Source organism: Carlito syrichta, unplaced genomic scaffold (assembly GCF_000164805.1).
Source record: "Carlito syrichta isolate Samal-C Ts95f unplaced genomic scaffold, Tarsius_syrichta-2.0.1 Scaffold290401, whole genome shotgun sequence".
In the NCBI taxonomy this organism is placed as follows: Eukaryota; Metazoa; Chordata; class Mammalia; order Primates; family Tarsiidae; genus Carlito; species Carlito syrichta.
In genome coordinates this window covers 218,174-231,941 of record NW_007234497.1, presented here as the reverse complement: position 1 = coordinate 231,941, position 13,768 = coordinate 218,174, and the positions used below count along the sequence as shown (strand labels likewise).

The window sequence follows — 13,768 nt, the reverse complement described above, 5'->3', positions numbered from 1 at the left end:
AAAGAGGAAAGACCACCACCTACATCTACTCTGGTGACAATACAAAGGCCCAAAGAGGAGGAAAAAGTCCTAAAAACTTCCAGAAAGGAGGTGGGAAAGGAATGAGAACGTGCTTAGCACCTCTCACTAGCAAGCCAGGAGGTTAGAAGGTAGAAAGGGGATCTGTGAACAAGAGTGGCCATACTCTGTGTGAACACCAAGCAAAGATCGTGGAGACTAAAAAGGCTGCCAGGCAGAGGCCTCATCTGCATATGAAACCAGCTCGTGTCCTCAGATCTGGGGCATGTCCACAAGTCTGGGGGCTCTGAGGAAAGCTCCTGAGCATATCCCAGAAGCCAAGCTCTCACCAACCAAACACTTCCCCTTTCCCTGGCCTGACTCGCCTGGCGTGTGCTCACCTGGACAGGTTCTTATCCGAGTTCCTCCATCTGCCATCCAGGACTCTTCTCTTGGTCCCAACCTGAAGATCACATCTGGTTTGGCAAGTAGATACCCTGTTCAGGGGAAATGACATAGGATTTAGTCATTAACGCTGGATGCAATCCAGAACCAAGGCACATCCCTGCAAGCTGAAGACAGCATGCCCTCAGTAGACTTCCCCATGCAAATGGCGATTTGCCCCATGCACATAGCTATTCACATAGCAGGCGAAGGCACCAATATGCTGCTTTCCAGTGTCCAAACAGGACTATGAACATGTGACAGTGAGCCTTAAGCCCAACTCAGTGAGGGATTCCAAGGCCCCAGAGCTTGCAGCAGCTGAGAGGGAGACACTACTGGCTGTACTCTACATCACACTGTGGAGCAGTTCCTCACCCACGGACACCAGGTGGCTGTAGTTTTCAAGCATGACATCTCTGTAGAGGGTCTTCTGAGCAGAATCCAACTGCTGCCACTCTTCCCGGCTGAAGTCCACAAACACATCCTTGAAGGTCAATGATTCCTGCAGCAGCACATTCCTCTTTAGCACAAAGAGATCAGTTCAGGGGACTGGGACACGACACATGAAGGGCTGACTCTGTCCTTTCTGAGCCCTTTACACACACTTAAGATTTCCATCCTCATGGCCACCCAAGGAGAAACTTGATAGATGAGGAGGAACATGAGGCACACAGAGCCTAAAGTAACTAGCCCAGGTCACACAGCTAGGAATGAGGGATTCCAGTACATATGGTGTGGCTTCGGCACCCACGTTTCTCCAGGTACTTGTCCTTATGCTATTCACTAGTCACAGTTTGGCATAGTGTATAATATAGAGTACTGATATGACTAAAATTATTTTAAACCTCACAGGAGAAACAGATAGGGTATTAGAAATATCTTAGCCTGGAAACACATTCATTCAACACATATTTACTGAATAGAAACCAAGCTGCTAAGTCCTGCAGAAGTAAAGATTAATTTAAAACAAACAAACACCTCTTCAACAAGGAGTTTCAGTTTAGCAGAGGGAATAAAACAACACAAACTCACAGATGAAAGGGAGGGGTGGAGGGGACCCGCCTTACAGGGGCAATGACAGATGTGAGACAGGGTCCAGGAGGCCCAGGAGTCAATTCTGCTTGGGGCTGACAGAGCAGGTGTCACATGCGATACAGAGCTACAACAAACAGTTCTAAACATAGTCAATCATGACAAACAGTTCTGACCTTCACTCATCAATCACGAGACAAAGAACAGGAAGCCAGAGGGTCTGTGGCCAGGGCAGCTGACAGAGGAAACAGCGGAAGGTCTGTGTTTGGCCTTGTCACCACCAAAGAACTCACTTCTAAAAGTGCCCTAATTCCTACCAGAGACCAATAACCCACCTGTTTATGCTCTGGATCCCATCCTGTCATGCCCACACTTGGTGGTCTTTGAGTCACTGAGAGGTGTTGCGCCCACGAGGCCCAAATTGGCCACAGCAGGTATCAATTTACTCAGCTGGGCAGAAGGATAGGAGAGAGGAAAGCCAGAGAGGCAGAGGGCAGTGACAGGCAGGTCTCTCCAGTAGGAGGGCTTCTCAGAGCAATTTAGTAGCTCGGTAGCTATTAGCCCAAACTGCCCTTCCCAAATGACACTGCAGATGCCTGGGAACAAACTAGACTGCTGAATGCAGGGATGATCTTGCTTAGAAGCCCTGACCCGCTCCATATGTCCATATCTCTTGTAATAGTCCAGTTGGGCATTGTCCAATCAAACGATATGCCCAGTGACAAGAGTGACAACGTACTCTCAGGAAAACAAAAATCTGTGGTTCACTACTAGCTATTGACAATTTTTCACAGTCTTCCCAGCCCAGATACAGTTTGTTTACCAATCAGGAGGCATTTTTATCCTAAGTAATGTTGCCTGGCTTGATACTGGGAAATACATATTGGGTCTTTGTCCTGTCTCCCGGAGAAAAGCTCCTAAAGCCCTTGGAATCTGCACTGGAATGATCACAGTGTCTTCTGTATGCAAATGAGACAAATGGTGACTGGTAGCCCCTAGGTGGCTTCAGGATGGGGACTGATCATCAAAACACTAAAGCAAGATTAGAGGGTTGGGACTTTCAGCCCCAGCCCCCGAATTCTGGGGAGGGAAGAGGAGCTGAAAGTCGAGTGGATCACCAATGGGCAATGGTTCAATCAATGATGCCTATGTAATGAAGCCTCCATCAAAACCCCAAAGGGCTAGCCTTCGACAGCTTCTGGAGAGCCGAACACTTGGAGGTTCCCAGATGCTGGTGAATCTAGAGACAGCAAGAAAGCTCCATGTGCCTTTCCACATACCTTGCCCTGTGTATCCCTTCCATCCTCTGTAACACATTTTAAAATAAATGGGTACACATGAGTAAAGTGTTTCCCTGAGTTCCATGACACCCTCTAGAAAATGAGTTGAACCTGAGGAGGGGGTCCGAACGACCCAATTGACAACCCATCATTCAGAAGTATAGGTGACCACCTACTACCTGTGACTGGCATCTGAAGCTGGGGACCAAGCCCTCAACCTGTGGAATCTGAAGAGCTGTCTCCTTGTAGACAGTGTCTGAATCGAATGGACTCAGAGGACACCCAGCTGGTTTCCACGGGAGAATTGCTTGGTGGGTGGGTAACAACCACCACGCATCTCATGCCACAAGTGTCACGTTGAGTGAGAGTAGGAAAAACACTTTGGTTTTCTTCCCTATCTTGCAGACCCAGTAATACAGCTATCATTCCACCCTCAGGTTTCTAGAAACACACCACTAAAAATGATAAAGATGATGATGATGACGAAACTTAAAAACCACTAAGAGATCCTATGTGTACACAGTCAGAGTACAGTTCATTATAAAAGTATCTTAAATCTCTGAAGAAAAGGTGCCATTAGAAAGTCTGGCTAGGCACTGATGGAAGGAAAAGGCTCCTAAAACTGGATTACCTATCTTACTTTCCTAACTACAAAATACATTACAGATAAATGACAGATTTAAGGGTATACACAATAATCACAAAATTAACAGAGACGTTTACAGTTTCTATAATTTTGGAGTGGTTGAAAGCATTTCCAAGCAATCCCCAAATTCAGGAGACATACAGCTACAGAACGATAAATTCAACTACCTAGACATTAGAAATTTTAAAATACCAGAGTGAAAATTTTAAAAATTGTGAAACATCAGTATCAAAGTGAGAAAAATGTTTGCAACATACGTAACAATGCGATAAGTTCCTTCATACACTAAACTTCTGACAAATCAGTAAGCAAAAGAACACAATCTAATATACAATCAAAATAATACAAAATACATGCATACTATTTGGCACAGTGACACAGAGTAAGCCTCTGAATCAAAAAAATACAATAAAACCTGCCAGGCACAGTGGCTCACGCCAGTAATTTCAGCAGCTTGGGAGGCAGAGGCCAGAGGATTGCTTGATCCCAGGCGAACTCAGGACCATCTAGGCAACATAGCAAGACCTCTCATCTCTACCAACAACAAAAAAAAAATTAGCTGGGCATGGTGTCATGTGTCTGTAGTCCTGGCTGCTCAGGAGGTGGGGGCAGAAGAATCACCTGAGCCCAGAAGTTCAAGGCTGTGGTGAGCCCTGATCCTGCTACTGCACTCCAATCTCGGTGACAGAGTGAGATCCTGGCACCCTCCCCCCAAAATAAAATAAAAATAAATAATAAAATAAATGTATAATAGTCTACCATGTACCACTCTTCATATTCTTAAACATTTAAAAAGTTAATAATAGCTAGAACAGTCATTAGGAAATCCGGCTATGCATTGATGGAAGGAAAAGGCTCCTTAAAACTGGATTACCTATCTTACTTTCCTAACTACAAAATACATTACAGATAAATCAGAGATTTAAGTGTATACACGATAGCCATAAAATTAACCAATAAGTTTAAAGTTTCTATAATTTCAGGGTGGTTGAAAGCCTTTCTATGCTGGGCGCGGTGTCTCAAGCCTGTAATCCCAGCACTTTGGAGCCTGAGGTGAATGGATTGCCTGCACTCACAGTTCCAGAACAGCCTGAGCAACTTGGTGAGACTTCATCTCTACAATAAAAATTTTAAAAATTAGCTGGGCATGGTAGCACGCGCCTGCAGTTCAGCTGCTTGGAAGGCTGAGGTGGAAGGATCGACTGAGCCCTGCAGGTTGATGCTGGGGTGCCCGTGAGTGTGCCACTGCACTCCAGCCTGGGTGAAGGAGTAAGACTCCAACTCAACAACGACAAAAAAGCCTTTCTAAGCAATCCCCAAATTCAGAAGACATACAACTACAGACTGATAAACTCGACTACTTAGACATTAGAAATTTTAAAATAGCAGAATGTAAATTTTAAAAATTATGAAACATCAATATCGGAGAGAGAAAAATATTTGTAACATACATAACAATGGGATAAATTTCTTCATACACTAAACTTCTGGCAAATCAGTAAGCAAAAGACCACGATCTAATATACAATCAGAATAAAATAAAATAAATTTATACTATCTGACCCAGTGACACAGAGTAAGCCTCCAAATAAAAAAAAAATACTATACAACCAGCCAGGCACAGTGGCTCATGCCTGTAATTCAAACAGTTTGGGAGGCAGAGGCCAGAGGATTGCTTGAGCCCCAGGCGTTCAGGACCATCTTAGGAAGCGTAGCAAGACCTCTCATTTCTACCAAAAAAAAAAAATTAGCCGGGCATTGTGTCATGTGCCTGTAGTCCTGGCTACATGGGAGGTGGAGTCAGAAGAATCACCTGAGCCCAGGGATTCAAGGCTGCAGTGAGCCCTGACCCTGCCACTGCACTCCAGCCCTGCCAACAAAGTGAGGCCCCGACACCTTCCTCAAAAAATAAAAGAAAAAGAAAACAAATGTGTAATAGTCTACCACATGTCACTCTTTATATTCTTAAATATTTAAAAAGTTGAAAATACCTAGTACAGTCACATACGAAGAAAAGACACCAAAAAAGTTAGACACTGTTACCATATTTTGTGGTAGAACAATTGGTTAATATATCTTACAATGTATACCGCAAATACCCTTGACACAGAAATGCCCTTTCTAAGATTTTATCCTAGGCCTTCAATACGGGAATAAGAAAAGACAACCCAGAAGAATGGAAAAAAGACGCATACTAACAGAAACAATAGTGGCCTAGAAACCATACAAAAAAGATGACAGACCTCACTAAAACTCAAAAACATACTAATTGAACAGTAAGACATTATCTTCATCTGTGAGTGGTGAACATTCTGCAGATGGATAATAGTCACTGTTGATGAGAGTCCTGAAACATGAGTACTCACTCTCATGAAGGCTGGATCACAGGCCATTTGGCTGTAGCTAGTAAAGGTTTTCTCCTCTCATTTTAATCAACAGTCCCATTTACAGGACTGTATCCCACTGAAATATTTATATGTTCATGGGGATGCCCACGGCAATCTTTGTATTACCAAAAAGTAGAAGCAAAAAGCCCTAAATGTCCGGGGTTCTTGGGAACCCAATAATGGTAATGACAGCTGTACTCACAGGCAGCAGGGCTTATGATAAAAATGGCCCAACTGGTAGACATACTGCATGTGGACTGGGAGGACTCCAGAGCGGTTAAATAAATTGCTACATCTATAGTGGTGAGCTGTCACGAAAAAAACTGACTGACAATGTAGGTATGTCTGGGATACATCTGTCTAAATGAAACAAGTAAATTTCAGAAAGTGCATAGAAAGAGCGTATTTTCATTTAAAACAACCCATGCAAAATGCTGGTGTGTGTGTGTGTGTGTGTGTGTGTGTGTGTGTGTGTGTGTGTGTGTGTGTGTGTGTGTGTGTAAAAACAAAACAAAAAAATGCCCGGAAAACAAAAAGCTAGTAGAAGGCTAAGACTGGGTCATTTGTTGGAATGCAAAAGAAAAAAGGAAGAAAAATGAGTCCTGTTTCCTGGCTTGAAACCCGGGGAGGGTAAACATCTTTTCCTATGGCACTCCATTTTTTTATTATGAATAGCCTGCCCTGTCTTTTGACTACTTTTCTACCACATTTTCTCTTCTTCAATCACCAATTTGCGTTTTCTGTATACTCATCCTCTGGGTGTCATACGCATCATATATATTTTCTCTCAGTCACAAATGTGTCTTTTGACTGTACAGTTCTTTTTTTTTTGAGTTGGAGTCTCACTGTCACCCAGACTGGAGTGCAGTGGCCACTCCCGGCCACCACAGCCTCGACCTGCTGAGCTCCGGCGATCCTTCCGCCTCAGCCTTCCAAGTAGCTGGAACTACAGGCGCGCGCCACCACGCCCGGCTCATTTTTTGATTTATTGTAGAGATGAGGTCTCGCCAAGTTGCCCAGGCGGGTCTCGAACCCACAGGCTCAGGCAATTCACTCACCTCAGCTTCCCAAGGTGTGGGATTACAGTCTGGGCCACCGAGCCCAGCTGACTGTACAGTTCTTAATATTTTAATGAACTCCAATTTGAGAGTCCTCTCTTTATGGTGTTTGGCTTAACTGTCTTCATTTCAAATGTTTCTTGCTCTGAACAACATTATACAAATATCCATCTAAATTTGCACCTATTTTTCAAACAGCAGAATGAAATTATATTTGTATACACCGATATATCGTTATTTATCTATATTTAGGTCTCAATCGATCTGAAATGTACTTTGATAGGGTGTAGAGGAGTTTCCATCCAGACGAAGACTCAACTGTGCCTTCATCATTCACTGACTAATTTTTCCCACAGAAATGATATCTCATGTCTACCATCTCGACTCACAGAATCCTACTTCAGTAACGTGAGAATTCCAAAAGTCATCAAATACTGTGAAAACTTACATGTCCACTCCCCAAGATGTAAGGTAAACCAACTCAAAACAAGTGACAAACTACGAAAAATCATTTCCAACATATAGGACAGAGATCTTCTTTACTTAGGTTAACATAAAGAGCTGGCATCCGACAATTAATGTCAATTTCACACCCAGGACGAAAAGGGTCAAATGACATTTTATTTGAAGAAGTACAGGTGGCGTTTTAAAATATGAAGTCACTCAATCCAAGAAGTGCACATTAAAATGCACCACTCTTTTCTCCATGATGACAACAACCAAAGTATTGGATAACACACAGTGGTTGCTGGTTTACGGAAAAAGGCATTATGCTGTTGCTAGGAGTACCAGCCGGTACATCTCATATGACAGTTCTGAATCAGTCTTCAAGATACACACAGACAGGTATGGTGGTTCACGCCTGTAAATCTGGCACTTTGGGAGGCGGAGGCGAGAGGACTGCCTGACCCCGGGGTTCGCTAGCCTGGGCAACTTGGCGGGACCTTGTCTCTACAACAAACAAACAAAAATTAGCCAGGAGTGGTAGTGCATGCCTGTAGCTCCAGCTGCTTGGAAGCCTGGGGCGGAAGGATGGCCTGAGCCCAGCAGGTCGATCACGACACCGTGATCGTGCCACTGCGCTACAGCCTGGGTGACAGAATGAGATTCTAACTCATACACACAAAAAGAAAAGCTCACTTCTAGAAAGTTATCCGACAGGTGTACTCATATGCACGCAACAAGAATGCACTGTACACTGCCACATTGTTGACGGTAGCAAGAGACTAGAACTATCCCAAATGCCGATCACTAGGAAAAAGGTAATAAATAATGGTGTTTCTACCCGAGCAGCCAAACTGGTAAATGGAGTCAGATCACTGGTTTTAAATGTTGGATAATTTTGTCACCCAGGGGATATTTGGAAATGACTGAAGACAGTCTGGTTGTCAACCCTGGGGGGAGGGGTTCTAATAGCATCTACCAGACTAAGGCCAGGAATGCTGCTACACATACAAGGCACAGGAAGGCGACCCACAGCATATAACGAAATTGAACCAAAATGTCAATAGTGCCCCAGTGAGACACCCTGGAGCAGACTCAACACGAGAAAAGTGGACAGATCATCAAGAAAAGGACCAGAATGTGCTGTGATTTGCTAGAAAGAGACAGTCTGAGACCGTGCACACAAGCCAGTGAGCAGAGAAAGAGATTCGCACATTGAGACACATATACACATGATGTTTGGAAGAGTGCCTGAAAAATGAGGGCATCGTGGGGGCAGGAGAATTATTTTTCACCTTTTTGTTGAATAAAGCTTTGGTTGGAATTTTTACCACGCGCATGCGTTACTTTTAAAATGTTCAATTCAATTTACCAATGTTCTATTCAGAATATTTTTAGAATTTTGGCACCCACATTCTTAAGTGAACCTGGCCTATAGTTTTCTTTTTTGTAGCATCTTCCTTAAACTTCAGGTTAAGTGGCTTCACACAATGAATTGGGTGCCTTTTCATCGTGGACAACCTGGAAAACTGCAATACTGAAATGATCTGCTCTTAAAATCTAGTGAAAGGAGTAATTATGAAGAATTTGGGAGGACAAATTCAAAACTTCAGTAGCTTTCACGAAAAAAAAAATCCAGCTTCCAGGTAAAACCTCTATAAACACTTCTACTACTGAGCAAACAGATACATAGGAAGTTATTCGTGCAACGCTGTTTACAGTAGTAAAAAAATTAAAGACCGAAATACCCACGAATAGAGAAACGGTTAAATGATATATTCATGCTATGAAATTGGAAATAAAACAAATCTTTATATATTGGCAAGCAACACCACCCAGAATATAATCAGGCGGAAAAAGCAAGATGGGTATGGCAGTATGATGCCATTTGTGTCGAAACATACAAAACTCTATGTTTTTAGCTCATTAAATTGACATAAATTCATCTGCCCCATGGTTTCAAAGAAGTATTAATGGTGGGCATCTCTTTTTCTTTTTCTTTTTTTTTTGAGACAGGGTCTCGCTCTGTCACCCAGGCTGGAGTGCAGTGGTGCAGTCCTGGCTCACTACAGCCTCGGCCTCCTGGGCTCAAGCAATCCTCCCACCTCAGCCTCTCAAGTAGCTGGGACTATAGGCGCACGCCATCACATCCAGCTAGTTTAATTATTTTTTTGTACAGATAAGGTCTCACTATGTTCCCCAGGCTGGACTCAAACACCTAGCCTCCAGTGAGTCTCCTGCCTAGGTATCTGAAAGTGTTGGGATTACCGGCGTGAGCCACCACACCGGGCCAATGGTAGGCATCTCTGAGGAATGTGCTACTAAGGGAAGAAGAAAACAGAAACATTTGGCAGCTGGATTTTTCTACGCACATTAAAGCATTACACATGAAATTATTACCTTAAAAGTAATGAAAAAGAACAAGTGATCTAGAAGTAAAAGAGGGAAAAGCGAGATGAGTCTAGGTATTTCAACAATCTTCTCTGAGAAGGAAAAGAGGGATAGATGAGGTGCAGCTCCCAGAGGAACAACTGGAGAAAGACAGCTTGTTTTGTTGTTTGTTTTTCCTCTGTCTTGGTGAGGAAAAGAATTAGAGAAACCAGAGGTGGATAACAGGTTAAACAGAAAACAGCCAGAGAGGAGGGGATAATTGATATTTTTCAGGCTTAGTATATAGATTCTTAAAAGTTTCCTCAATTTCACTGGAAACAAAGTAGGGGAAAATCAGGAACTCACCTGGGACATGGTCATCCTGTTCTGCTCCAGACAAAGGATGGCGATCTAAACGGCAGAATCAGGAAGGTTAAGATCAGTGGGTAGAGACATGAGACCATCATCCCCACCCCAATAATAATTACCTCCCACCCTTGGGAGAATGATCTAATAATGGCCTGGTAGTTCCAGCCTGATCCCACTGGACTCTACTGAGATCGTGTGGGTTTTGCGCATGATATTTTGTTTCCCTTACTGGACAGATGTATGATTTGTGTCTAAAGACGTGTAGCTCAAACCATAAACCACTTGACACCTCTTTTATCACAAGGATTCGATTCCTAGAAACGTATCACAATCAAGCAATCATAAATGAACGCTAAGCTGCAAGAATATGAACTGCAGTCATTTCCACCATCAAAGCTTTGGAAGCAACTATCTGTCCAGCAAAGGGGACTGTGTTACAAAATACGACGCACGCAAAAATAGGTACATGGCATGGGCTTTCGAGATGCTACAGAACTTTGTTTTCAGTAGTGAACCTGATTAAAAGCAGACCGCAACAACCACATGTAGTGTGATCTCATTTTTGTTAAGCAATATGTACATATAGCGGATGCCAAAGACCATTTATTAAAATGTTGACATGGGTTACCTTTGGGTGGTGACTTCAGTTTTCTTCTTGTGTTTATTTGCATTTTCTTAATATTCATTTTCTGACAATGAATATTAATCACTAGTGAAATGAAAACTAAAAATTATTAAAAGCCACCCATTATCAAACTGAGCCCTAGAGGTGAAGACCCTCAACAAAGTGTGCATCAGAAGGATCTCCTGATGTGCTTTGCTGGAAGGAGACAGACCAGGGCTCAGAGGCCTGGAGGGACGAAGGGGTTGGTGGGTAACGACCCAGCACCGTCAGCTCAGTGTGGAGCTGAAAACCATGTGCTTGCCCCCCCTGCACCCTCCACTCTATCTGCCCCTTACCCTGTTCCCATCCCATCACTTCCTCCTTTCCCACCAGTTGCATCTGGACTGCCATGCTCTTTCTTTGTTTGGCAGTTATTCAAAAGAAACTTTCTAGCAAGGAGCTTTCTGTGCAGAGTGAGTATTGAATACTGCAGCAATCACTCATGCTCAGCATCAGGACACAGGATTTCAGACTCCTTAGCAAGTCACCGTCTCGCTCCCAGTTTCATCAAGCATCAAAATAAGGCAGCAGAGTTGGATGACAGCATGTATGCCTAGAGACTACTAAGAAATTCTACTGAAAATCCATTTTCTGCACTTTGGTCAGGATGGAGGGAGATTCACAAGTTCCCCTAGAAGCAGGCAAAAGGTTGATGCTGTGAGATTGGCTCAAATCCACAAGCAGCCAATGGCAAGAGAGGGCAGCAAAAATGATGCACAAACAGGGGTGCTAGGAGAGGACAAAATACACCGTGGCTGGTCGTGATCCTTCCCAGCCTCATCCGGCCTTTGTGAGCACTACAGCAGGGCACCTTCCCGTGGGGCCATCTACACCTCCCTCCACCTGTGACTTTCATCCCTCTGTCTTCCCACAGGGATCAAACTGCACTGTCACATGGTCCGCCGTGATGCCTGTAAGTTGAGCCAGCTTTGCTCTCTCTCAGTTGAAAGAGAAACAAAGGCCATGGCAGAACCAGCTCCTCTAGGACCTGCTGTCCTGTGAGCCTCCTCCCTGTGCCGACAGGGTCTGGCACTGGGCTGAGCCTTCTCCTCCAACTCGCCTCAGAGCACCTGTCTTGTTCCCAAGGAGGCAGGATCAAGAAATTGAGAGAGAGAAATGCACCTCAGCTAAGACCACACTGCAGCACCAGATCTCTACCTGTGACCAGGGGAACTCACCTCCTCCTGAGGCCTCAGCCTGGGTCTCCTCAGCCTAAGTGACCAAGCAGGGGGCAGAGACGCTGGCGTCTGAAGGTGGCGAGCAGTGGTCTCAGTTATGCACTCTGACCCTGGAAACACAATGACCACAGGAGATTCCATTAGCAACCCCTATGCTGCTTTCCATGGAGCGAAGTGCAGTACAACCCAAAGGTTTCCACTCCATAGAAGCAGACGCAATGCCTCATTCTAGTCTTAGAAGTCAGCATTCACACAGAGCTCAACTATCGTCAATGAGCTAAACGGTGCCCCACTAGGAGTCCAGGCTTTGGAATCAACCGATCGCCTACTGTGCCACATTTATTCACTGAAGAAACGAGTGCCTTCTACGTGCCTGTTCTGCGTGTTGGAAATACTTCCGTGGGCAAAACCTGAGTTCTCCGATCCTGCGGAGTTTATATCCCAGCGAGGGAGACATACAGGAAACAATAAACATAATAAAGTAGTGAAAAGGGAGGGAAAAACGGATTCCTCGGCTCTGCTACCAAAGTGACTCTGGACAGGCTGCCGAGCCACTCTGCTGTTTTCTCTCTCTGAATGAAGATACAGGGCTCCGGTGAAGATGAACGCGAAACACTTGCAACGGTGCCTGGCATTTACTGGGCGCTCAGGAATCAGTCGTCCAATGACTCAGTGCATCACTCGCTGGCCCCCGAACCTCGCCCCAACCCTCACGCCCCCGGCCAGTGTCACTCAACCCCCACGGGGCGCTCACCCACGCCTCCCCGAACAACCCCCCGATCAAACCCATCACCATCTCCCCCTCCGCCTTACTTCACCGCCAAGAGCCGGAGACCTTGGGAGCGGATGACGACAGCCAGCGTGCGCTGGGAGCCGCCCTCCCGGGTCAGCCGAGCACTTCCGCTTCTCGACGCCCCCTGGGAACGCGAGGTCGCTGCGCGGCGCACGCGCAGTGGCACGGGGGCGGGGCACCAGCGCCGCTGGCCGTCATGGCGCCTTTCGCAGGCCGTGTTTCTAGCTTTATTCGCTCTGAGGCGTGAGGGAGCCACGAGAGCCTGCGACCTTTTTCCGCGCCGAGTCCTACAAAAGACCCGGGAGGCTCCCTGGGCGGCGAGGGGCGAACGGACTCCGCACGGACTTTCCAGCGGCCAGGCTCCCGCCCGCACCGAGGCCGAAGCCCCTTCGCCCATCTGGTTCTCCCGTGCCGCGCGGCCCTCCCTGTCGCCGCAGCCCTGGGGTGTTTGCGCCCCTCCATCCCCAAAGCCACGGGTTCCGCGTCTTTCCTCCCCTGGGATAGGAGAAAAGAGTCGGTTTCCCCCGGCAATAGTGGATCGAAGGCGCGATAGCCGTCGAGGGGCCCGGTGAGAGGTGGGGGGGTGGCAGTAAGGAGCTGGGCTCTGGCCCTGGCTCAGATTGTTCTGAGGGCAGGGGTACTGGCCCCGTCGGGGGAGCAGCCTAGAGGAGGGGCTTCGGAGTGCAGAGCCAGTAGCTTCCCGAAACGAGGAAAGAAACTCTCGTTCTGGTTTTCTGTAAGGCGGAGAAGCTCCAGTTCCTGGGACCCTAGACACCCTGGCAGAACCTGGTTTCTGCTCTTTCGAGAATGCTGTGAAGTAGCCGAGAGGCTGTTCTCTCTGAGAAAGTCAGCCCGTGGTGTGGCCCGCTGAAAGGTCTTGTGCCTCAGGGAAAGTTTTCTCTTGCCTGTCAGGGTCTGAGGGCAAGAGGCCAAGTGTGGTATCAGTTTGCTGTGCCCTCCCGGTCACCAAGCAGGTCTCCTTGGGTCAGGCATGGCAGGGTCTCAGCCCAGGTACACAGTGAAAGGTGGTACCTATAGAAACCTAGAAGAAGCTTAGCTTATTGCTGGTTTGGTCTTTTTGCCTCAGCACAGGCATTAGAAAGCTT

General features: G+C 46.0%; 1 protein-coding gene across 2 annotated transcripts; it reads right to left on the bottom strand.

Annotated features, from left to right (window-relative positions):
* Positions 1–241: 241 nt before the first annotated feature.
* Positions 242–12,767, bottom strand: LOC103256600 (KRAB domain-containing protein 4-like). Of its 2 annotated transcripts, none has more exons than XM_021710590.1 (5): positions 12,683–12,767; positions 11,870–11,979; positions 10,025–10,069; positions 817–943; positions 242–494 (listed from the first exon to the last, which is right to left on the bottom strand). In XM_021710590.1, the coding sequence occupies exons 3-5, from the start codon at positions 10,037–10,039 to the stop codon at positions 271–273; spliced, it is 366 nt and encodes a 121-aa protein (XP_021566265.1). In that variant the 5' UTR covers positions 10,040–10,069; positions 11,870–11,979; positions 12,683–12,767; the 3' UTR covers positions 242–270. The 2 variants fall into 2 exon arrangements, with proteins under 2 accessions (XP_021566265.1, XP_008052621.2); XM_008054430.2 differs by having other exon boundaries at positions 817–961; positions 12,683–12,758.
* Positions 12,768–13,768: the final 1,001 nt, after the last annotated feature.